We start from the raw sequence: 26,811 nt of genomic DNA on the forward strand, positions 1-26,811 counted from the left end.
TGCATTATACTCCAGAGCTGCACTCACTATTCTGCTGGTGTAGTCACTGTGTACATACATTACTTATCCTGTACTGATCCTGAGTTACATCCTGTATTATACTCCAGAGCTGCACTCACTATTCTGCTGGTGCCGTCAGTGTGTACATACATTACTTATCCTGTACTGATCCTGAGTTTTACAGCCAGACACGGAGGCTCATATTGCTATCTCCTTCTTTACTTCCACCAATAGCAGCAAAGGAAAAATTAACATAATCAAAACAATAAAGGCCCCTCCCCTGACAGATCCTATAATAAGCAGTGTCCTCTTCATATCTCCCTCTTTCTTTGCTGCTCCACCAAAGATAAGTTGTCTATATTTATTCGATTATGTGACTTTAGATTGAGAGCAATTTATGTCTTTGCATGGTATTATAATGCTGGCCGAGTATATACATATATACTGTTTTGATCTGTAACAGGTTTCCCCCCTTTTTTCCCTTCATTGTGGGATTTTTGGCACAGTTTTGCTGTATCCTGTGTACACCTATTGCGGTCTTCTGCTGGGGTTCGTTTCCCCCCTCCCTCTCTTTCCCCTTGGCCTCGGCATCGACGCTGTTATCCCCAGACCCTTCACTTGTGGGGTTTTGTTTTTGATCCCCCTCCTTTTCCCCCTACCTTTGCGCCGCTCCGATTCCTCCCTGCTGGCCTCCGACGGCATAGGCTTTCATCGGCGCTTCCTTTGGCTTCCCGCGGCTCCAAGATCTCGGCGGCCATCTTGGGAGCTCCCGCCCGTCCTCTCGTGGGATTTCGGAGCATTCGCCAGTTGACTCACTGCTCCTCTCGGCTCCGGATCGGCTCCTATCTCACTGCGGCGCTTGGGGTGATTAACCCTGCTTAGGTTAGTTTTTCTGCCACAGTTTAGGCTCTATTAGACTTGGTACAGGAGGGGATCCCTTTGATTATTCTGCTAATAATCCCAGCCGGATATAATCGAGATCATGTCCTCAGACCGCTCCCCCTCAGGGCCTAATCCCCCCCCACCATCGGGGGACCCCGGTTTGCCAGCCATGAGCACACAGGCCCTGGAGCTACAACGCTCAGTGTCTAGTGCCATTATAGAGGCCATGGGCTCCATGTCCTCAATGATTTCTCAGACCATATCTCAGGCCTTATCTGCCCATGCTCCGGGCCCCTCTAATTTAATGCCTGCACCCACTTACCCGCAGCCTGCCATTGAACCTCCTGCCCAGGAGAATTTGATTGGTGTGATCCAAGCCACCCAGGATAGCGCGCTTAGATCGCGCAAAAGAGCCTTACCGCGCCAGGCAGAAAGGGCGCGAACGTGGAAATGTGCTAGAGCACAAACTGATGACTTAGATTCTGATAATGAATCTGACATGGAGGCTTATGCGGAGGCAGATGACCACTCCGATGGAGAGTTGGAGAGGGAACAGGAGTTTCCAGGTACCTCAGGCCCTAGGCCATCCACATCTGGGTCCGTGGGCGCAGCCACCTCTGCCCCTAACACGGCTTCTAGCCTGGTGGATCCCTCTGGCAACCCACTCTTTGACCCTGATGCCCTCCACCACCCTAGGTCGGCGGAGTGGATGCCGGTAGCTCATGTGAGCGACTACCTGGAGCATTGGGTGCGTCGTCCTCTCAGCAAAGAGGCGCGCAGTAAGCTCCGTGCGGAATGCCCCAGACCATTAATCCCAAACAAGGTCTGCGAAACGCCAGCTGTGGATCAAAAGATGACGCAGTTTTTGGCCAAAACCGGCTGGAATCCCCGTAAAGGGCTAGATTCCGCTATAAAGAGTTGTCAGGACAAGCTCCTCGATATTTTTGGCCCCCTCGCCAAAAAATTTTTATGGCCGAATCGGCCAAGGTGGACGGCTCTCCGGTTGACCCGGAGGAGCTTACTGGCTGGATTCAAAGAGCCATTTGCATTGCGGGCAGCACTAACTCCTCCCTGTCCATTGAAAGGCGTAAAGCCATCCTGTTTAAGATCGACCCAAAATTGGCCAACTTGGCACTCACTGAGACAGGGAAGGAGGCTCAGGGTCAACTGTTCGGGGATTCCTTCATTAAGGACCTCAGCAGGTATGTTGGAGCATTTACCGCATTGGACAAGGCCCAGTCCTCCATGAAAAGGGTATTCCAGGGACGGGTCTCCACTAGGGCCGGCAGTGGTAGGGGCCGTCTGTCCGGCCGCTCCAGTTATCAAGCCCGCAGCTCGGGCAGAGGCTCCTTCAACCAGAGGCCTCCTTTCCAGGACCATAGGAATCCCCCCTCGTTCTTCCCGGCCAGAGGCGGCCAATGGCGTTCCAGGTCGGTTAGAGGGAATCCGAGCTACAGAAAATCTTTCGGTAAGTCTTTCCCCAGTGGGGACTTCTTCCACCCCTCGCGTAGGGGGCAGACTCCGTCTATGTTCCCACGTTTGGTCCAACATCACATCAGACCCATGGGTGCTGAACACTGTGCAGGGGTTCCACATAGAGCTTACGGGTTCCCCAGATTTCGTCCTTTCTCCCCCGCCCCTGGCGCTACCGGACAGGGAGCTAGTGGACGTAGAACTTTGTTCCCTCTTGCACAAGGGTGCGATAGAAAGGGCCCCTCCTACCCGAAGGGGCGTTCTCAGCCACATTTTTCTAGTTCAGAAAAAAGGGGGACAATTTCGTCCAGTCATAAATCTCCGAGCACTTCAAGATGGAGGGGATTCACCTCCTTCGGGACTTGCTGATTCCAGGGGACTGGATGGTGAAGCTGGATCTCAAAGATGCCTATCTGAGGGTTCCGGTTGCCTCCTCCTCCAGGGACCTTCTTCGTTTCCTGTGGAAGGGCGAAGTGTGGCGCTTCACTTGCCTACCGTTCGGCCTTTCTTCAGCGCCTTGGTGCTTCACCAAGTTACTGCGCCCAGTCATGGCCTGGCTGCGGATTCGGGGGGTGCGTCTTGTCATATACCTGGACGACATCCTCATTATGCACCAGTGTCAGCAGTCTCTGCTACAACACCTCCAGTGGACCTCGGATCTGCTGACGGGTCTGGGTTTTCTACTCAATCTCGAGAAGTCCTGTCTCACACCGTCTCGACGTATGGAGTTTCTGGGCTTCACGGTGGACTCTGTCGCGGAATCCCTCAGTCTTCCTGCGGAGAAGTTACGGACGATACGCAAGGAGTTGAGACATGCGCTCTCTTCTCCCTCCCTATCGCTACGCCATCTGGCTCGCATCATTGGGCTATTAGCCTCCTCTATCCAGGCTGTCTTCCCCGCGCCACTCCATTATCGGGCTTTGCAGCGTCTGAAGATCGCCCACCTCCGTGCCGGGTCCTCGTTTGCGGACGCGGTGTGTCTGGATCAGGAAGCTCAGGAGGAACTCCGTTGGTGGTTGAGCAACTTGGAAGCCTGGAACGGCAGAGCAATTTTCGGATTCCAGCCGGAATTCACGGTAGAGTCGGACGCGAGTCTCCAGGGCTGGGGGGCCCACTGCGAGGGTATCTCCACTGGCGGTCGATGGTCGGAGTCCGAGACCCGTTTTCACATCAACGCTCTGGAACTTCTAGCGGGTTCGTTTGCCATCAGGAGTTTCACCAAGAGCATAGCTCATGCATGCATCCGTCTGCGCATGGACAACGTGTCGGCGGTCCGATACGTCAATCATCTAGGCGGCACTCAATCGGCCACCTTGGCCCGACTGGCGAAGGAGTTCTGGTCCTACTGTCTGTCCAGGGACATCATGGTTCAAGCGGAGTACCTTCCGGGTCTCCACAACTACCGAGCGGATTGGAGCTCCCGATGCTTCACGGACGGCAGCGACTGGAGGTTGAATCCGGAGATGTTCTCCATGATCTCGGACATCTGGGGTCCTTGTTCCATAGACCTCTTCGCGTCCCGTCTCAACGCTCACCTGCCCAGGTTCTTCAGCTGGCGTCCGGATCCGGAGGCAGAGGCGGTGGATGCGTTTCTCCAGGACTGGTCTGCAGCCCTACATTACGCATTTCCGCCGTTCGCCATGATCCCGAGGATGCTGTTACAGACTCGTCGTCAGGCGGCGGAATTGGTGGCGGTGATCCCCTTCTGGGGGTCTCAAGCCTGGTACCCGATTATCCTGGAACTCCTGGTGGATGTGCCTCTCCTACTTCCGACGCGGACGGATCTCCTCCAGGACCCGCTGGGTGTCCCTCATCCCCTCCTGGTCGACGGCTCCCTTCAACTTCTGGCGTGCCGAATCTCAGGACTCCAGGCGAGGTCGGGGGAGTTTCGGAGGCAACTAGACGCCTCCTGGACAACGCTTGGGCTCCCGGCACCCGAAAATCTTACCGGGCAGCTTGGGGATCTTGGGTTGGCTGGTGCATGGAACGGGACCTGGATCCCGTTTCGGCGTCTGTGACCCATTTATTGCAGTTCCTGACGTCTCTTTTTGAAGCAGGGAAAGCTTATCGGACCATCAATTTGTTCCGTTCCGTGATTTCCTCGACTCATCAGGGGTTTGATGGCGTTCCTGCTGGTCAACACCCTTTGGTGTCTCGGCTTTTACGTGGCTCGCGTTTGGCTCGGCCTCCTCGGCCGCGTTTCACCGCTACGTGGGATGTTTCCCTGGTCCGGTCTTTTCTCTCTTCCTGGCCCGACAACGCGGCTCTTTCCCTCCGTCAGCTATCGGCCAAATTGCTGACCCTTTTTTGCCTGATTTCCTGTAAGAGGGTCTCTGATGTTAGGGCTCTGGATCATGATGCCAGATCCTTTACGCCCGAAGGTGTTACTTTTAACGTCACACGGCGTACCAAGACCAATATTCGGTCGGTGTCCTATCCCAGTTTTCCGTTTTCTCCGGCGCTCTGTCCTGTAGTTTGCCTGCGGGAGTATGAGTGGCGCACTCGGTCTCACCGTTCTGCAGACACTCCGCAGCTTTTCCTCTCTATTCGCCATCCCTTTGGCCCGGTGACCAGTCCCACTTTGGCGCGATGGATGAAGTGGGTCATGTCCCTTTCCGGGATTGATACGACGATCTTTACTGCTCACTCGGCCATGGGCGCGGCCGCTACTGCCCTGGCGGTTTCGGGGGCTCGTTTGGAGGACATTCTGCGTCTGGCCGACTGGTCTAGGGCCGCGACGTTCACAGAGTTTTATTTCCGTCCTCCTACTCACGTGTTTTCAGCTATTATTGAGCAGCTTTGAACTTGCAATACGAAGCCTCCGTGTCTTGCTGTAAAACTTAATGATTTTCCTATTTCATGACGTAAAGTCATAGTTTTATTAAAGACACGGAGGCGAGTATTGCCCGCCCTAGGTTTCTCTTGCCCCCCCCTATTGTTATGGTATTATTGTTATTGACTATTCGACTGTCTCTTATTGTTATTTTTGACGTTTTGCCGTTCAGGTTTATTATGGTTGTTTCAGCGACCTTGTTGATGTGCGACCGTTATAGGGTCGAGATTGCGCATTTTGTACCCATGTGCTTACACTGGCTATATTATTTGTTTTGTTTCAGGTTGATTACTCCTTGGCGGATGGCGTTCCGTGTTGTTCCAGGTTTCCTGAGATGTTGGCCATGTTGGCTTGAGTTCTTCAGTTGGAGGGACCAGAAGGGTCGGAGTCGGACCCTTTTCCGGTTCGGTTCGTTTTCGGTTGGCGTCGTGGATTCAAAGAAAGAGGAAGATATGAGGAGGACACTGCTTATTATAGGATCTGTTAGGGGAGGGTCCTTTATTGTTTTGATTATGTTAATTTTTCCTTTGCTGCTATTGGTGGAAGTAAAGAAGGAGATAGCAATACGAAGCCTCCGTGTCTTTAATAAAACTATGACTTTACGTAATGAAATAGGAAAATCATTAAGTTACATCCTGTATTATACTCTAGAGCTGCACTCACTATTCTGCTGGTGCAGTCACTGTGTACATACATTACTTATCCTGTACTGATCCTGAGTTACATCCTGTATTATACTCCAGAGCTGCACTCACTATTCTGCTGGTGCAGTCACTGTGTACATACATTACTTATCCTGTACTGATCCTGAGTTACATCCTGTATTATACTCCAGAGCTGCACTCACTATTCTGCTGGTGGAGTCACTGTGTACATACATTACTTATCCTGTACTGATCCTGAGTTACATCCTGTATTATACTCCAGAGCTGCACTCACTATTCTGCTGGTGCAGTCACTGTGTACATACATTACTTATCCTGTACTGATCCTGAGTTACATCCTGTATTATACTCCAGAGCTGCACTCACTATTCTGCTGGTGCAGTCACTGTGTACATACATTACATTACTTATCCTGTACTGATCCTGAGTTACATCCTGTATTATACTCCAGAGCTGCACTCACTATTCTGCTGGTGCAGTCACTGTGTACATACATTACATTACTTATCCTGTACTGATCCTGAGTTACATCCTGTATTATACTCTAGAGCTGCACTCACTATTCTGCTGGTGCAGTCACTGTGTACATACATTACTTCTCCTGTATTATACTCCAGAGCTGCACTCACTATTCTGCTGGTGCAGTCACTGTGTACATACATTACTTCTCCTGTATCACACTCCAGAGCTGCACTCACTATTCTGCTGGTGCAGTCACTGTGTACATACATTACTTATCCTGTACTGATCCTGAGTTACATCCTGTATTATACTCCAGAGCTGCACTCACTATTCTGCTGGTGCAGTCACTGTGTACATACATTACTTCTCCTGTATCACACTCCAGAGCTGCACTCACTGTTCTGCTCCCTATACAAATCTCCGCGCTCTACTACTTCCGCCATGAATCCTAGCGTTGGGCGGCGCCTGACGTCACACGTGAGTGGGCGGGACGAAGCGCTCCTCCTGTTTGGTTAGGGAGCAGCGCCTGCAGCCTGGAGATGAGGGCAGGAGGAGCAGGGGACTCCCCGGCAGCACTACAACTCCCGGCAGCCGCCGCGGCGGGAGAGACCACTGCACCGCGGCGACTGGACATGGCGGCCGAGGCTCCCGCCTTCGTCCTGGGGAGACCGCGCTTCGAGCAGGTGAGTCCGCGCTCTCTGCCGGTTCCCACCGGCTTTCCTCAGGTAACGCATCCCTCTACTGAAGGGCGCTCTGTTTTGACAGTAGACTCCACCCCCACGTCTTGCTCTGCACGCCTGATTGGCTGCAATGATTGTCACTCAGCATGAGGGAAGGCTGGACGATGGCTGACGGGAGTGCGGATTGGTGCGCTCTGGTATGTGTGGGCGTGGTTACTGGAAAGGGGCGGGGAAACGTCAGTGCCAGGTATAGAAATGTATGCGAGCTGTATGTCCAGTATGCACCAGTATAGATATGTCCTGTATACACCAGTATAGATGATATGTCCTGTATACACCAGTATAGATGATATGTCCTGTATACATCAGTATACACCAGTATAGATGATATGTCCTGTATACACCAGTATAGATGATATGTCCTGTATACACCAGTATAGATATGTCCTGTATGCACCAGTATAGATTATTTCCAGTATGCACCAGTATAGATGATATGTCCTGTATGCACCAGTATAGATTATTTCCAGTATGCACCAGTATAGATTATCTGTGCTGAATGCACCAGTATACACCAGTATAGATGATATGTCCAATATACACCAGTATAGATGATATGTCCTGTATGCACCAGTATAGATTATGTCTCCAGTATACACCAGTATAGATGATATGTCCTGTATGCACCAGTATACACCAGAATGGGTAATATGTCCTTTATACACCAGTATAGATGATATGTCCTGTATACACCAATATACACCAGTATAGATGATATGTCCTGTATACACCAGTATAGATGATATGTCCAGTATACACCAGTATAGATGATATGTCCAGTATACATCAGTATACACCAGTATAGATGATATGTCCAGTATACATCAGTATACACCAGTATAGATGATATGTCCTGTATGCACCAGTATACATGATATGTCCTGTATGCACCAGTATACATGATATGTCCTGTATGCACCAGTATACATGATATGTCCTGTATGCACCAGTATACACCAGTATAAATGATATGTCCTGTATGCACCAGTATACATGATATGTCCTGTATGCACCAGTATAGATGATATGTCCTGTATGCACCAGTATAGATGATATCTCCTGTATGCACCAGTATACATGATATGTCCTGTATGCACCAGTATACACCAGTATAGATGATATGTCCTGTATGCACCAGTATACATGATATGTCCTGTATGCACCAGTATACATGATATGTCCTGTATGCACCAGTATACATGATATGTCCTGTATGCACCAGTATACATGATATCTCCTGTATGCGCCAGTATACATGATATGTCCTGTATGCACCAGTATACACCAGTATGCATGATATGTCCTGTATGCACCAGTATACATGATATGTCCTGTATGCACTAGTATAAATGATATCTTCTGTATGCGCCAGTATACATGATATGTCCTGTATGCACCAGTATACACCAGTATACATGATATGTCCTGTATGCACCAGTATACACCAGTATAGATGATATGTCCTGTATGCACCAGTATAGATTATGTCTCCAGTATACACCAGTATAGATGATATGTCCTGTATGCACCAGTATAGATTATTTCCAGTATGCACCAGTATAGATGATATGTCCTGTATGCACCAGTATAGATTATCTGTGCTGAATGCACCAGTATACACCAGTATAGATGATATGTCCAATATACACCAGTATAGATGATATGTCCTGTATGCACCAGTATAGATTATGTCTCCAGTATACACCAGTATAGATGATATGTCCTGTATGCACCAGTATACACCAGAATGGGTAATATGTCCTTTATACACCAGTATAGATGATATGTCCTGTATGCACCAGTATAAATGATATCTCCTGTATGCACCAGTATACATGATATGTCCTGTATGCACCAGTATACACCAGTATAGATGATATGTCCTGTATGCACCAGTATACACAATATGTCCTTGTATGCACCAGTATAGATGATATGTCCTGTTTACACCAGTATAGATGATATGTCCTGTATACACCAGTATAGATGATATGTCCTGTATACACCAGTATACACCAGTATAGATGATATGTCCTGTATACACCAGTATACACCAGTATAGATGATATGTCCTGTATGCACCAGTATACACCAGTATAGATGATATGTCCTGTATGCACCAGTATACACCAGTATACACAATATGTCCTTGTATGCACCAGTATAGATGATATGTCCTGTTTACACCAGTATAGATGATATGTCCTGTATACACCAGTATAGATGATATGTCCTGTATACACCAGTATACACCAGTATAGATGATATGTCCTGTATGCACCAGTATAGATGATATGTCCTGTATACACCAGTATAGATGATATGTCCAGTATACACCAGTATAGATGATATGTCCTGTATGCACCAGTATACACCAGTATAGATGATATGTCCTGTATACATCAGTATACACCAGTATAGATGATATGTCCTGTATGCACCAGTATAGATGATATGTCCTGTATGCACCAGTATAAATGATATGTCCTGTATGCACCAGTATACATGATATCTCCTGTATGCACCAGTATAAATGATATCTCCTGTATGCACCAGTATACACCAGTATAGATGATATGTCCTGTATGCACCAGTATACACAATATGTCCTGTATGCACCAGTATACACCAGTATAGATGATATGTCCTGTATGCACCAGTATACACAATATGTCCTGTATGCACCAGTATACACCAGTATAGATGATATGTCCTGTATGCACCAGTATAGATGATATGTCCTGTATGAACCAGTATACACCAGTATAGATGATATGTCCTGTATGCACCAGTATAGATGATATGTCCTGTATACACCAGTATACACCAGTATAGATGATATGTCCTGTATACACCAGTATAGATGATATGTCCTGTATGCACCAGTATAGGTGATATGTCCTGTATACACCAGTATAGATGATATGTCCTGTATACACCAATATACACCAGTATAGATGATATGTCCTGTATACACCAGTATAGATGATATGTCCAGTATACACCAGTATAGATGATATGTCCAGTATACATCAGTATACACCAGTATAGATGATATGTCCTGTATGCACCAGTATACATGATATGTCCTGTATGCACCAGTATACATGATATGTCCTGTATGCACCAGTATACACCAGTATAAATGATATGTCCTGTATGCACCAGTATACATGATATGTCCTGTATGCACCAGTATACATGATATGTCCTGTATGCACCAGTATAGATGATATGTCCTGTATGCACCAGTATACATGATATGTCCTGTATGCACCAGTATACATGATATGTCCTGTATGCACCAGTATAAATGATATCTCCTGTATGCGCCAGTATACATGATATGTCCTGTATGCACCAGTATACACCAGTATGCATGATATGTCCTGTATGCACCAGTATAGATTGTCTCCAGTATACACCAGTATAGATGATATGTCCTGTATGCACCAGTATAGATTATGTCTCCAGTATACACCAGTATAGATGATATGTCCTGTATGCACCAGTATAGATTATTTCCAGTATGCACCAGTATAGATGATATGTCCTGTATGCACCAGTATAGATTATCTGTGCTGAATGCACCAGTATACACCAGTATAGATGATATGTCCAATATACACCAGTATAGATGATATGTCCTGTATGCACCAGTATAGATTATGTCTCCAGTATACACCAGTATAGATGATATGTCCTGTATGCACCAGTATACACCAGAATGGGTAATATGTCCTTTATACACCAGTATAGATGATACGTCCTGTATGCACCAGTATAAATGATATGTCCTGTATGCACCAGTATACATGATATGTCCTGTATGCACCAGTATACACCAGTATAGATGATATGTCCTGTATGCACCAGTATACACAATATGTCCTTGTATGCACCAGTATAGATGATATGTCCTGTTTACACCAGTATAGATGATATGTCCTGTATACACCAGTATAGATGATATGTCCTGTTTACACCAGTATAGATGATATGTCCTGTATACACCAGTATAGATGATATGTCCTGTATACACCAGTATACACCAGTATAGATGATATGTCCTGTATACACCAGTATACACCAGTATAGATGATATGTCCTGTATGCACCAGTATACACCAGTATAGATGATATGTCCTGTATGCACCAGTATACACCAGTATAGATAATATGTCCTGTATGCACCAGTATACACAATATGTCCTTGTATGCACCAGTATAGATGATATGTCCTGTTTACACCAGTATAGATGATATGTCCTGTATACACCAGTATAGATGATATGTCCTGTATACACCAGTATACACCAGTATAGATGATATGTCCTGTATGCACCAGTATACACCAGTATAGATGATATGTCCTGTATACATCAGTATACACCAGTATAGATGATATGTCCTGTATGCACCAGTATAGATGATATGTCCTGTATGCACCAGTATAAATGATATGTCCTGTATGCACCAGTATACATGATATCTCCTGTATGCACCAGTATACACCAGTATAGATGATATGTCCTGTATGCACCAGTATACACAATATGTCCTGTATGCACCAGTATACACCAGTATAGATGATATGTCCTGTATGCACCAGTATACACAATATGTCCTGTATGCACCAGTATACACCAGTATAGATGATATGTCCTGTATGCACCAGTATAGATGATATGTCCTGTATGAACCAGTATACACCAGTATACACGATATGTCCTGTATGCACCAGTATAGATGATATGTCCTGTATACACCAGTATAGATGATATGTCCTGTATACACCAGTATAGATGATGTGTTCTGTATACACCAGTATAGATGATGTGTTCTGTATACACCAGTATAGATGATATGTCCTGTATACACCAGTATAGATGATATGTCCTGTATACACCAGTATAGATGATATGTCCTGTATACACCAGTATACACCAGTATAGATGATATGTCCTGTATACACCAGTATAGATGATATGTCCTGTATACACCAGTATAGATGATATGTCCTGTATACATCAGTGTACACCAGTATAGATGATATGTCCTGTATACATCAGTATACATGATATGTCTTGTATACACCAATATACACCATTATATATATGTCCTGCATACACCAGTATAGATGATATGTCCTGTATACACCAGTATAGATGATATGTCCAGTATACATCAGTATACACCAGTATAGATGATATGTCCTGTATACACCAGTATACACCAGTATAGATGATATGTCCAGTATACATCAGTATACACCAGTATAGATGATATGTCCAGTATACATCAGTATACACCAGTATAGATGATATGTCCAGTATACATCAGTATACACCAGTATAGATGATATGTCCAGTATACATCAGTATACACCAGTATAGATGATATGTCCAGTATACATCAGTATACACCAGTATAGATGATATGTCCAGTATACATCAGTATACACCAGTATAGATGATATGTCCTGTATACACCAGTATACTCCAGTATAGATTATATGTCCTGTATACACCAGTATAGATGATATGTCCAGTATACATCAGTATACACCAGTATAGATGATATGTCCAGTATACATCAGTATACACCAGTATAGATGATATGTCCAGTATACATCAGTATACACCAGTATAGATGATATGTCCTGTATACACCAGTATAGATGATATGTCCTGTATACACCAGTATACACCAGTATAGATGATATGTCCTGTATACACCAGTATAGATGATATGTCCTGTATACATCAGTATACACCAGTATAGATGATATGTCCTGTATACACCAGTATACACCAGTATAGATGATATGTCCAGTATACAGTTTTGCAGTCCCCTCTTATAGGTGCGGTTGGTGACATTTCCCGGTTCCGGCCGGTATCGCCCAGTTGTGTGGTATTTATGAGTAGTACTCGCCGCCTCCTCACCCAGTTACTTATTATACAGGTTATATCACCCTCAGGAGGAGACGCGTCTTCTGAGGTCAATTTTATTTATTCATATTTTCTAGTGTTTTTTTTATTTTAAATAAAGTGCGTTATAAGGAAGGAGCTCTGAGCGCCCCAGTCTCAGGATGGTCCAGTCCGCTCTCCCAGTTTGGATTCTAACAAACCGGAATTGTGATTGGTAGAGAGGGACAGAGACTAATCTGCTGCTCTGGGTTTCTCAGTAGTATAAATGGGGAAGGGGGGGTACTCTTTCCTATTATGGAGAGCACCTAGTATATGTGGGACATGTGCGGAGTATTGCAGGCCAGGCCCCTCTGGGTTTCTGGGAAAGATATTTAAATTCTTTTCCTAAGCCTATCCGATGCCTGCCGATGTAAGATGTGTTATTTTTCCTATATTTTCCTGTATTTTTCTTAGAAACCCAGAGGAGCATTGACTGGCTTACAGTACGCCTCCTGTATACTCTGCGCCCCCCATAAGAAGACATAGCACCCCAACCAAGGCCTCTCAGGCAGAAAAGCTAAGTTTATTTGCTCAGCTCTGTTGAAGGGTAGTTGCCCAGAATGAGCAGGGCTTCTGCTAGGAGCCCCCCCCCCCCCCCCCAGATAGCAGATATATCTTACCCAGGAACCCAGAGCAGCATACTAGTGTCTCTGTCGAATCGATTTACAGGTCCTTCTCAAAAAATTCGCATATTGTGATAAAGTTCATTATTTTCTGTAATGTACTGATAAACATTAGACTTTCATATATTTTAGATTCATTACACACAACTGAAGTAGTTCAAGCCTTTTCTTGTTGTAATATTGATGATTTTGGCCACAGCTCATGAAAACCCCAAATTCCTATCTAAAAAATTAGCATATCATGAAAAGGTTCTCTAAACGAGCTATTAACCTAATCATCTGAATCAACTAATTACCTCTAAACACCTGCAAAAGATTCCTAAGGCTTTTAAAAACTCCCAGCCTGGTTCATTACTCCAAACCGCAATCATGGGTAAGTCTGCCGACCGGACTGCTGTCCAGAAGGCCATCATTGACACCCTCAAGCAAGAGGGTAAGACACAGAAAGACATGTCTGAAGGAATAGGCTGTTCCCAGAGTGCTGTATCAAGGCACCTCAGTGGGAAGTCTGTGGGAAGGAAAGTGTGGCAGAAAACGCTGCACAACGAGAAGAGGTGACCGGACCCTGAGGAAGATTGTGGAGAAGGACCGATTCCAGACCTTGGGGGACCTGCGGAAGCAGTGGACTGAGTCTGGAGTAGAAACATCCAGAGCCCCCGTGTACAGGCGTGTGCAGGAAATGGGCTACAGGTGCCGCATTCCCCAGAAACAGCGGCAGAAGCGCCTGACCTGGGCTACAGAGGAGCAGCACTGGACTGTTGCATGTCATTCGGAAATCAAGGTGCCAGAGTCTGGAGGAAGACTGGGGAGAGGGAAATGCCAAAATGCCTGAAGTCCAGTGTCAAGTACCCACAGTCAGTGATGGTCTGGGTGCCATGTCAGCTGCTGGTGTTGGTCCACTGTGTTTTATCAAGGGCAGGGTCAATGCAGCCGCTATCAGGAGATTTTGGAGCACTTCATGCTTCCATCTGCTGAAAAGCTTTATGGAGATGAAGATTTCATTTTTCAGCACGACCTGGCACCTGCTCACAGTGCCAACACCACTGGTAAATGGTTTACTGACCATGGTATTACTGTGCTCAATTGGCCTGCCAACTCTCCTGACCTGAACCCCATAGAGAATCTGTGGGATATTGGGAAGAGAAAGTTGAGAGACGCAAGACCCAACACTCTGGATGAGCTTAAGGCCGCTATCGAAGCATCCTGGCCTCCATAACACCTCAGCAGTGCCACAGGCTGATTGCCTCCATGCCACGCCGCATTGAAGCCTCCTGGGCCTCCATAACACCTCAGCAGTGCCACAGGCTGATTGCCTCCATGCCACGCCGCTATCGAAGCATCCTGGGCCTCCAGAACACCTCAGCAGTGCCACAGGCTGATTGCCTCCATGCCACGCCGCATTGAAGCCTCCTGGGCCTCCATAACACCTCAGCAGTGCCACAGGCTGATTGCCTCCATGCCACGCCGCATTGAAGCATCCTGGGCCTCCATAACACCTCAGCAGTGCCACAGGCTGATTGCCTCCATGCCACGCCGCAGTGAAGCAGTCATTTCTGCAAGAGGATTCCCCACCAAGTATTGAGTGCAGAACTGAACATAATTATTTGAAGGTTGACTTTTTTGTATTAAAAACACTTTTCTTTTATTGGTCGGATGAAATATGCTAATTTTTTGAGATAGGAAATTTGGGTTTTCATGAGCTGTATGCCAAAATCATCAATATTAAAACAATAAAAGGCTTGAACTACTTCAGTTGTGTGTAATGAATCTAAAATATATGAAAGTCTAATGTTTATCAGTACATTACAGAAAATAATGAACTTTATCACAATATGCTAATTTTTAGAGAAGGACCTGTATATGAAAAAATCTAACCCATTCTTATATCGGTCGCCGTGTTACTCGCTTCTTGGTGGGCTTGAATTTTCTCGTAATAATCTTAATTTGTGCTTTTATGGTCCATATACCGGGAACGCATACCTCTGGAGGTTTTTGTGTAGTGATGCCTCATCCGTCTGCCCACATGTGGGGTCAGTTTCTGCCCAGTATTTAGGTGTTCACAAATGGAAAGGTTCTGGTCATGAGCTCCAGCAATGTGCACTGCTCACGACTTGGTGGCCTCCAGCTGTGTCAGGTTCCTGTGCATCCGCAGTGACTACCGCTGGTCCTGGCTGCGCTCTGCTCCTTTGTGTTGGCTCCTATGTCAAGCTGCCACAAAGCTCATTCTCTTCAATGATTTTGGTCCTACTTAAAGAGGACTCTTGCCTCGCCACCTCATCTTCAGGTGAGGGTACATCCTGAGCTTGGAGTTTTCACATGAGACCATTTTTCTTGGTGCCTGGTTAAAACCTTTGACTGATCCCTTGATCAGTCAGAATCTTACTGGAAAAGTCCATACCTTCTTGTGGGGGGTTAAGAGTGACATAGAAATTTCTTACATTCTCTTTAAGATGTTTCCCGTTCCCCACCAGTCTCTAATTGACCTGTCTCATCCAGTGACTGGCTGAGCATTCATTTATTGTGTGTCAACAGTGACCGAGAAGAACAGGAGCAGGAAGTGCCGGAACAGGGTGACAATGAATCGGAAAGGCGCATATTGCTTCTTTTCGTGCCACCCAGGCATCCCCTTTAACATCTCCATGTTGGTAAGCGAAACGCCAAAGTTCGACCTGGAAGGCTCGCTCCCATGCTGCTTACCACAATTTATTTTCTTGGAAGAGTCTCATTAACATGTGACCAGGATGTCCAACACATTCCAAGAATATATTTTTCTTCCTTTCATTGCACGCGGTTGTGCCTCAGGTGATCTCCTGTGAGGTTCACCAATGTCTATGACCAACCAAGTTTGAGCGAAGAAAGTAGAGGATCAGCACTCCCAAGTTACTGGTGGGTTGAACTTTATTGGTCACTTTTCAAACATCAGTCAGTGACGCGTTTCGGCACCTATAGTGCCTTTCTCAAATTGTGAACAAGTGCCACTTGTTCACAGTTTGATAAAGGCACTATAGGTGCCGAAACGCGTCACTGACTGATGTTTGAAAAGTGACCAATAAAGTTCAACTCACCAGCAACTTGAGTGCCGATCTTTTACTTTCTTAATTTACTGGGGAATCCGATCCTTTGACCAAACACCCTGATTTCTTATACACAGTGCCGACCGATTTGGATGACACAAATCAAGTTTGAGCGTCGCTTTCAGAGAGCTGCAGCTCTCTGTGCCTCTCTAGTCATAGACGTTTGGACATCTACACATCGGAAAGGAACCATGGATGAGGGATCACAAGACGTTGTGGAACTTTTCCTCTTTCAAGTGTAGCTGTGGGAGGCTGTTACTTTGCACATACAGGCGGAGAAGATGTCGGCTACCGGGTGGAGTTGTTTCTTAATGTATTTTTATATATAGATGACTGACTTTCTTAAAGGGATTGTCTTAACTGGAACATTGGTGGCATATCACTAGGATCTGCCACTAATGTCTAGAATGAAGCTACAGCTTGAGTGCTTGAGTAATTTTTTTTCTATGGGACTTCTGAAAATGGCCAAGCACGCCGCTTTGCTTTTCTTTCGCGCTATCATTGAAATGTCACCTATCTGACATTGGTGGCATATAGTGTTATGCCACCGATGTATCAAGTGAGACAACCCCTTTAAGAAATGTTCTACTGGTTGTGACATTGGTGTATCAGCCGTAACAGTAAAAGGTGAAGGAAATAACAGTGAGTATCTGGTGACAATGGTGCAGGTTATGGGGTGGGATACAGTATGGTGCATGTTATAGGGTGGGATACAGTATGGTGCAGGTTATGGGATGGGATACAGTATGGTGCAGGTTATGGCGTGGGATACAGTATGGTGCAGGTTATGGGTTCGGATACAGTATGGTGCAGGTTATGGGATGGGATATAGTATGGTGCAGGTTATGGGGTGGGATATAGTATGGTGCAGGTTATGGGGTGGGATACAGTATGGTGCAGGGCATGGGGTGGGATACAGTATGGTGCAGGTCATGGGGTGGGATTCAGTATGGTGCAGGTTGTGGGGTGGGATACAGTATGGTGCAGGGCATGGGGTGGGATACAGTATGGTGCAGGTCAGGGGTGGGATTCAGTATGGTGCAGGTTATGGGGTGGGATACAGTATGGTGCAGGTTATGGGGTGGGATACAGTATGGTGCTGTCATGGCTGAGGATGGGGAAAATCCTCAGTCGTGCGATGCCAGAAGATGTTAAGGCTGCTCGGCCAGGATGACAGAATAGGGAGCAGGTCACCTCCTAACACATCCCTAAACCATCCCTAACTCCTAGCTGCATGGGCCGACCTTGAAGGTAGGAGGGCCCATGCCCAGGAACCTCGGATCCCTACTCGCCCTCCGACCGGTCCCTGAACTAGGAGTGAGGGTAAGACGACCTGTTCCTTCTGGACGCGGAGGAACAGGAGTCTCACTGGCCAAGCTGTAAGGAATGGGGAACAAATGCAACATACAGATATGGCAGGTGTACTAAAGCAGATCCAAGCCTACCTGCCACAGCCACGCTGACTGGAACCCGTGCATGACAACTGATGTCCACAAAACACTAAGGGACACAGCACACAACACATTTCACACAGGTACACAGGACATCCATACACTGCAAAGAATAGGCATGACACACAAACACATCCACAGAACATCGTGTATAAAAATATATAACAATAATTTTATGACCACAAGGGTGGCCCCCACTGGCAGGTGATATAAGACAGGAGGCTACTCCAGCTAGCCATGGCTGAAGTACCCCTCAGACTGGAGATAACACTGAGGCTTTATAGGCCCAAGTAGTCACACCCACACAGACACACCCAGTGTTCACACACACAGAAGAGAATTAACCCTTCCAACACCAGGGCGTGTAGCGAGACCACACAAAGGGAAATACACACAAATACTCACTGCAGCTGTTACCGATGACAACGACATGTGTGGCAAACGTGTCCTGAGAGCCGGCCAAAAGGCCGAGACACTGCCACCACATGTACATCAAACCAAACGTTGCCACGGGCAGCCACAGATGAAAGGAAAATGTCAGAGTGCACACCAAACACAAAACAGAGTGCACAGCAGACATTCAAAGTGCATACATACACGCACACAACTCCAAGGCAACCGCACACATACCTGTTGTCCGCGGCAACCGCACCTGAGGCAGACAGCAAAGTGCCCCCAGCTGCGGTTGACACAACAAACCAAACCGCGGGCAACTGTATGCGGCTCCCAAGGAGTCACGGCCATAAACATGGTCGTGACAGGTGCAGGGTATGGGGTTGGACATATTACACAGCAGGTGAACAGTTAGTTCTTGAAGTTGATTTGTTGGCTTGTGTAAGGATCTGAGTGAACCTGACCAAATTATGATGCTTAGAGGACTTGGTTAGAGCATCTCTAGGATGGCGGTCTTGTAGGTTATTCCTGGTATGCAGTGGCTAGTACCTTCCAAAAATGGTCCAAGAACAGACAACTGGTGAACCAGTGACAGGATGATGGGCGTCCAAAGCTCATTGATGAATATGGACTGAAGAGCTGCTATGGACCAAATTGCTGACAACGTTACTGTAGACTATGATAGAAATGTGTCAGGACACACTGGACATCACAGTGTGCTTTAGTAATCCTACCCTCCAGAAACCTTTCTTCTATGCTCCAAAGCCTCTGTTCTCATGGGCATTGGAGACTACATTGCAGATTCCCTCACATTGGATGGTCCTGTATACAGGGCTATATTTTTCTGAGAACTACAGACACCTTGGTGGAACCTGACACCAGAGTCCATTGAGCTCCACTGGTATCTTTATTATAATGACTGCGACAACTACGGTCTCCATCACCTGATGGGTGCGTTGTAGAGGGAGCTTTAGATCACAAGATTCCCCAGGACATAGACATTTTAGGACTGTCCTCTTTTCCCAAGTTCTTAATTCCATTTTTATCTTTCTCACTTTTGACTGGGAACCAATATGGCTGCCACTGTGGTGGTCACACAAAATTTCCTAGAAGGAGTTTAAGAAATTAACAGCAGGAAATGTTAGAAAACAAAAAATAAGTCAACCATTACTCATCTGTGGAATGCCTTCTGCTCCATTACTCACCTGCTCCCCGCTAGAGGAAAAGATCTTCTACAACAGAGATGTAACGGTGGCCATATTAGTTGTCTTAGATATTTTCCATGAACGGGTATAAGTACCACATGGTTGAATTTCAAATACCTTGACAAATGGTGATGACTCAAGGACTTGGATTACGGCGAGACGTTACTTTTCTGTCCTCCCCTTCCCTTCAGTCGTTCGGCTTGAGCCCCATCTTGCTGCCACACACCGTTTGTGCATCCTCACCGTCTGCCACCCGTTGTTTGGATCCTATTAGGTGCTTTCTGAATCTAAACACGCTGAGAACGTAGCAGTGTTGTCTTAGGAGGTAGACCAGATCTCTCCAACACGGACTGAATTGTATTAAATAAAGGCGAACTTTCCTTATGACTACGAGGATTCCTTCCAACGTCTGCCGCGCATCCAGGAAAGACTCCTTCTCGTTCTGACCACGAGCCCAACGTGACAGAGGAATTGCCAAGCTGTTAATTTGCTAATCACTGAACTCAGCTGCTGCTAAATGAGGCTCAATCATATGATTAGATTTATGTGTATACATACGTAGGACGCGAGAGATGAGAACTGGACTAAATTCTTGTACTGCATTGGCAATGGGGGCTATGATGTGGTCACCTCCAGTTATACCAGGTGGAGAGGTCATCTGCCTGTTGGTACGGGGACTCAATATTTTACTTTAAACCTGTAATATCTCGTGGATTTATATTAGACAAGTTGCTTTCGACACCTGCTGACCTGATGGAGAATGTTTTTCGTAGAATGTCTTGCCTTTAGTTGAGGTCTTCAGGAAGGTTGAACAAGTCCTAGGAGCAAGGTAGACAATCTGCAATTAAAATCGCCCTTAAATTCTTTAATTTCCTGTTTCCAAATCAGACCCTTTCCGGGATTCTGATGCAGTAATAAATTCTAGCAGGAAGGTCTACCAGGCCAGATCAGTTCCACCACCCTAGATATCCTCTGACTGTACCTTTAAATTGCATTGACACATTTGAACAGATGAGCGCTCATGTTGGGCGTTTTGAAGAGGAAATATGTGAGCAAGCTGCCATGGAGCATGATGTCAGATCTGGAAGGATGGAGGAGCATACTTCTCATTTTAAAAACATGGGGAAAGAGTGAGGGGGAGGCATATTGTGCGGCCTTTATGACAGACATTGCAGCTGATGCTCTGAGATCTTGGCAGGACACGGGGGCAGAACACTGGGAGCTTAGTACTTATGAGTAAAAATAAAACCTCATACCTAATCCGAAGACCCTTGTTATTACAAGAAGCATTTGTCAGCCTCGATAGTGTAGGTTTATGAGCAGCGACCTCCCTAGAGGGGCCAGGTTCTTTGTTAAAACCCGTTCTAGGAGGCAGTTGGGTTTTCCATACTGCAGAATCAATAACAAGGTGCTATGTTGGAAGAGCGTTAATTTGGACTACATAAACCATCAATAGGTTTTACAGAATCCTGGTCCTCTCTTAATATATACCTAGATATCTTAAGCGGGTCATCTAAAAAAAAAGACTTTCCACTCGAAGATAACCTACAAAATAAAATTAGATTTGCGGGGGTTATTCCAACCAATTGTGGCTAAGGGACTGTGTGTGATGTCACTTTTAGGTTTCTGTATCTCTTATGGCATATAGGGCACCTGGATCATGAGGGTTGGACCAAAGTTGGACTAATTTGGGGTTTATTGCTGTTCCTGGCTCTTGAGACTGCACTAAGCTGAGATATATCTTTTTGTGGCAACCCCATAAAAGTGTAAAGACCTTATTTTCGTGACCCTCAGTAAAGAGGTGGCTACACACTTTCCAACACCTTCAGACCTTTCAATTTAATGACGAGAGCCTTCCTGTTGCATGGCTACCACTACATTGGTGGTGAGGACCAAGGTCTTCTTATTCTTGGGACCAGTGGCGATGATATTCAAACTGTCAGGAACATGTTTTCACTTCTGCCTAGGAACCTGCAGAGGCAAGTGTGGTGGACAACTGGCCTCAACCAACATGGATTCTACTTTCTCCCAATTACATGGCTCAGGCACCACATTGACAGTGGTCCTTACATCCTCCTGTTGCTGGCCGCTTTTTCCTATGAATTATCATCTATTGTTCAGAGGATAGGATTGTCTGCAGCCGTAGACTTCAGTTAAACCATGAGCTGACCTTTTCAGTAGCTGGATTCAATATTGGGTTGCATTCGAGGTGGAGCATGTGTCTGAGGTCTATATGGGGGGGATGTGTGACTGCAAGCCGTATGGATCTAATATGGCTAAACTCTATATAGGGATCATGTGGCTGGCACTGTGTTTTTGGAGCTAGAACTCCTTGGTTGCAACTTGTATGCAAAAACATCTCAAAGAACAGAAGACAACCCCTTGGTGAGTTGACCACCACTGCTTTTGTTAATGCTACTGTTGAAGTCATTGTGTGTCTGCCGTCCTGTATTGCCAAGAGGTCTTCTAGAGTAAGGACCTACGAAAGACTTGAAGATCCTTCAGGATTATGAAACCAAAGCTTATTATTCTGTTATCAGGAGAACTCCCAGAATAGAGGTTCAGGTTCCTGCTGGACCCATGAACATGCTTATGCACACCGTGAGCAGGAAAGGCTTCTTGTGCACCACGTTCCCACCTGACAGGTCATGAGATGCACTGTTTCGGAAATGCGAACTTTCAGTAGAGACAGGATGTTGGCAGCTCGCTCAAAGTGTTCCTCTCAAGCTGTATGATTAAGAGAACGAAATATGTTGCATTATCTTAATCATTTACATTTCATCTGTGTTGATGAAATAATCGCTCAGGAGCATAAAAATACAAGAAATAATAAAGCAGCCGCGCCACCTACGCATACACCAGGCCTGGGTACAATATGCTGCTAATGCGGAATTAACCATTTTACTGCCAGCTCCATGTGTTACTGGTCGGATATTATTCGAGCTCCAGGCTATTCCTTGTTTTTTTACTGAAATGCTCAAATACTAAACCTCCCTCCTCCATCAAATGAGGAGAATTTAAACTACTGAAATGAACGGTGCAGCGGTAATATCCCTGCAGGATGTTACATAGACTTCATAGTGTCTGAACCCTGAAAGGAGCTCATTGTCCCCAGCTGCTGACAGGTGAAAGAGAGGAGGAAGGGACGTGACAACTGCTCTGAGCACATATCCGCCTCACAAAAGTTGTCACCAATTGGAGAAAATAAGCTGAATATATTCACTACATCGGAATTAAGTATTATAGCATTGTATTATAAACAATAGTATAGCTACTACGATACTGCACCTATATGCTAAACTATAACTACTATTATACTGCTCCTATGTGCAAGAATATAACTACTATAATACTGCCTCCTATGTACAAGAATATAACTACTATAATACTGCCTCCTATGTACAAGAATATAACTACTATAATACTGCCTCCTATGTACAAGAATATAACTACTATAATACTGCTCCTATATACAAGAATATAACTACTATAATACTGCTCCTATGTACAAGAATATAACTACTATAATACTGCTCCTATGTACAAGAATATAACTACTATAATACTGCTCCTATATACAAGAATATAACTACTATAATACTGCCTCCTATGTACAAGAATATAACTACTATAATACTGCTCCTATGTACAAGACTATAACTACTATAATACTGCCTCATATGTACAAGAATATAACTACTATAATACTGCCTCCTATGTACAAGAATATAACTACTATAATACTGCTCCTAAGTACAAGAATATAACTACTATAATACTGCTCCTATGTACAGGAATATAACTACTATAATACTGCTCCTATGTACAAGAATATAACTACTATAATACTGCTCCTATGTACAAGAGTATAACTACTATAATACTGCTCCTATGTACAGGAATATAACTACTATAATACTGCCTCCTATGTACAAGAATATAACTACTATAATACTGCTCCTATGTACAGGAATATAACTACTATAATACTGCTCCTATGTACAAGAATATAACTGCTATAATACTGCCTCCTATGTACAAGAATATAACTACTATAATACTGTTCCTCACTACAAGAAAATAACTACTACAATACTGCCTCCTATGTACAAGAATATAACTACTATAATACTGCCTCCTATGTACAAGAATATAACTACTATAATACTGCTCCTATGTACAAGAATATAACTACTATAATACTGCCTCCTATTGACAGGAATATAACTACTATAATACTGCCTCCTATGTACAATAATATAACTACTATAATACTGCTCCTATGTACAAGAATATAACTACTATAATACTGCTCCTATGCACAATAATATAACTACTATAATACTGCTCCTATGTACAAGAATATAACTACTATAATACTGCTCCTATGTACAAGAATATAACTACTTTAATACTGCCTACTATATACAAGAATATAACTGCTATAATACTGCCTCCTATGTACAAGAATATAACTACTATAATACTGCTCCTATGTACAATAATATAACTACTATAATACTGCTCATATGTATAAGAATATAACTACTATAATACTGCTCATATGTATAAGAATATAACTACTATAATACTGCTCCTATGTACAAGAATATAACTACTATAATACTGCTCCTATGTACAAGAATATAACTACTATAATACTGCCTACTATATACAAGAATATAACTGCTATAATACTGCCTCCTATGTACAAGAATATAACTACTATAATACTGCTCCTATGTACAAGAATATAACTACTATAATACTGCCTACTATATACAAGAATATAACTACTATAATACTACCACCTATGTACAAGAAGATAACCACTATAATACTGCTCCTATGTACAAGAATATAACCACTATAATACTGCTCCTATGTACAAGAATATAACTACTATAATACTGCTCCTATGTACAGGAATATAACTACTATAATACTGCTCCTATGTACAAGACTATAACTACTATAATACTGCTCCTATATACAAGAATATAACTACTATAATACTGCTCCTATGTACAAGACTATAACTACTATAATACTGCTCCTATATACAAGAATATAACTACTATAATACTGCTCCTATGTACAAGACTATAACTACTATAATACTGCTCCTATATACAAGAATATAACTACTATAATACTGCCTCTTATGTACAAGAATATAACTACTATAATACTGCTCCTATGTACAAGAATATAACTACTATAATACTGCTCCTATATACAAGAATATAACTACTATAATACTGCTCCTATGTACAGGAATATAACTACTATAATACTGCCTCCTATGTACAAGAATATAACTACTATACTACTGCCTCCTATGTACAGGAATATAACTACTATAATACTGCTCCTGTGTACAAGAATATAACTACTATAATACTGCTCCTATGTACAAGAATATAACTACTATAATACTGCCTCTTATGTGTAAGAATATAACTACTATAATACTGCTCCTATGTACAAGAATATAACTACTATAATACTGCCTCTTATGTGTAAGAATATAACTACTATAATACTGCTCCTATGTACAAGAATATAACTACTATAATACTGCCTCCTATGTACAAGAATATAACTACTATAATACTGCTCCTATGTACAAGAATATAACTACTATAATACTGCTCCTATGTACAAGAATATAACTACTATAATACTACTCCTATGTACAAGAATATAACTGCTATAATACTTCCTTCTATGTATAAGACTATAACTACTATAATACTACCTCCTTTGTACAGGAATATAACTACTATAATACTGCTCCTATGTACAAGACTATAACTACTATAATACTGCTCCTATGTACAAGAATATAACTACTATAATACTGCTCCTATGTACAAGAATATAACTACTATAATAATGCTCCTATGTACAAGAATATAACTACTATAATACTGCTCCTATGTACAAGAATATAACTACTATAATACTGCTCCTATGTACAAGAATGTACCTAATATAATACTGCTCCTATGTACAAGAATATAACTACTATAATACTGCTCCTATGTACAAGAATATAACTACTATAATACTGCTCCTATGTACAAGAATATAACTACTATAATACTGCCTCCTATGTACAAAAATATATCTACTATGATGTGCGGCTGGGCTCCAGAAATGCAGACCCCCACTTCCGGGTCTGCATTTCTGTTCCCGAAAAAAATAGAACATGTCTTATTCTTGTCCGCAGACAAGAATAGGCGGACCAGAATAGGCATATTCTATTAGTGCCGGCAATGTGTGGTCCGCAAAACATGTTATGGACGTGTGAATGGATCCTGAGCAAGCACTCTGTGGGGTAGATGTGGGGGAGCGTGGTAGCGAGGAGGTTTAGGAAAGTGTGGTAGCTAGCTGGATAACAGTTAGAAAGCGGGGTAGAGGGAAGAGTGCCAGGGAGGCTAGCCCTGATCTGACACAAGGTTGGCAGATTATGGGGATTAGGGCTGCAACGATTAATCGATGTAATCGATTATATTCGATAACTGGATTCGTTGTCGACGAATCCAGTTATCGAATAATCGCCGATTCGTTGCTATTCGGGCGGGCGGGCGGTCGCTGCATCTTTATTTTACCTTTTTACAATGACGCTCCCGCTCCTGTAACAGCCAGGCAGAGCGGACGGCGGCGTAACGTCACTCACTCACGTGACACGCCTGCTCCGCCTCCTTCATTCATGAAGTGGGCGGAGCGGGCGCGTCACGTGATTGAGTGACGTTACGCCGCCGTCCGCTCTGCCTGGCTGTTACAGGAGCGGGAGCGTCATTGTAAAAAGGTAAAATAAAGATGCAAGCATCGGGGCCGGGGCTGTTAGGGGGTAGGGGGAAGGGGGGATCTGTCTATGGCACTGCTATGGGAAGGGGGATCTGTGCACGGTTATGCCCATAACAGTGCACATATCCCCCTCTCCATAACTACGCCGTCCACAGATCCCCCATAATAGTGCCGTCCACAGATCCCCCATAATAGTGCCGTCCACAGATCCCCCATAATAGTGCC

General features: G+C 44.4%; 1 protein-coding gene across 2 annotated transcripts in view; it reads left to right on the forward strand.

The window, feature by feature from the left end:
* Positions 1 to 6,811: 6,811 nt before the first annotated feature.
* Positions 6,812 to 26,811, forward strand: part of SFXN5 (sideroflexin 5) — a 227,180-nt gene continuing 207,180 nt past the window's right edge. For both annotated transcript variants that reach the window (XM_044294474.1, XM_044294483.1), the window contains exon 1: positions 6,812 to 6,998. In XM_044294474.1, the coding sequence (XP_044150409.1) occupies positions 6,855 to 6,998 (144 nt within the window). In that variant the 5' untranslated portion in view covers positions 6,812 to 6,854. The remainder of the gene's footprint in view (positions 6,999 to 26,811) is intronic.

This window comes from Bufo gargarizans, chromosome 1 (assembly GCF_014858855.1).
Source record: "Bufo gargarizans isolate SCDJY-AF-19 chromosome 1, ASM1485885v1, whole genome shotgun sequence".
Lineage (NCBI taxonomy): Eukaryota > Metazoa > Chordata > Amphibia > Anura > Bufonidae > Bufo > Bufo gargarizans.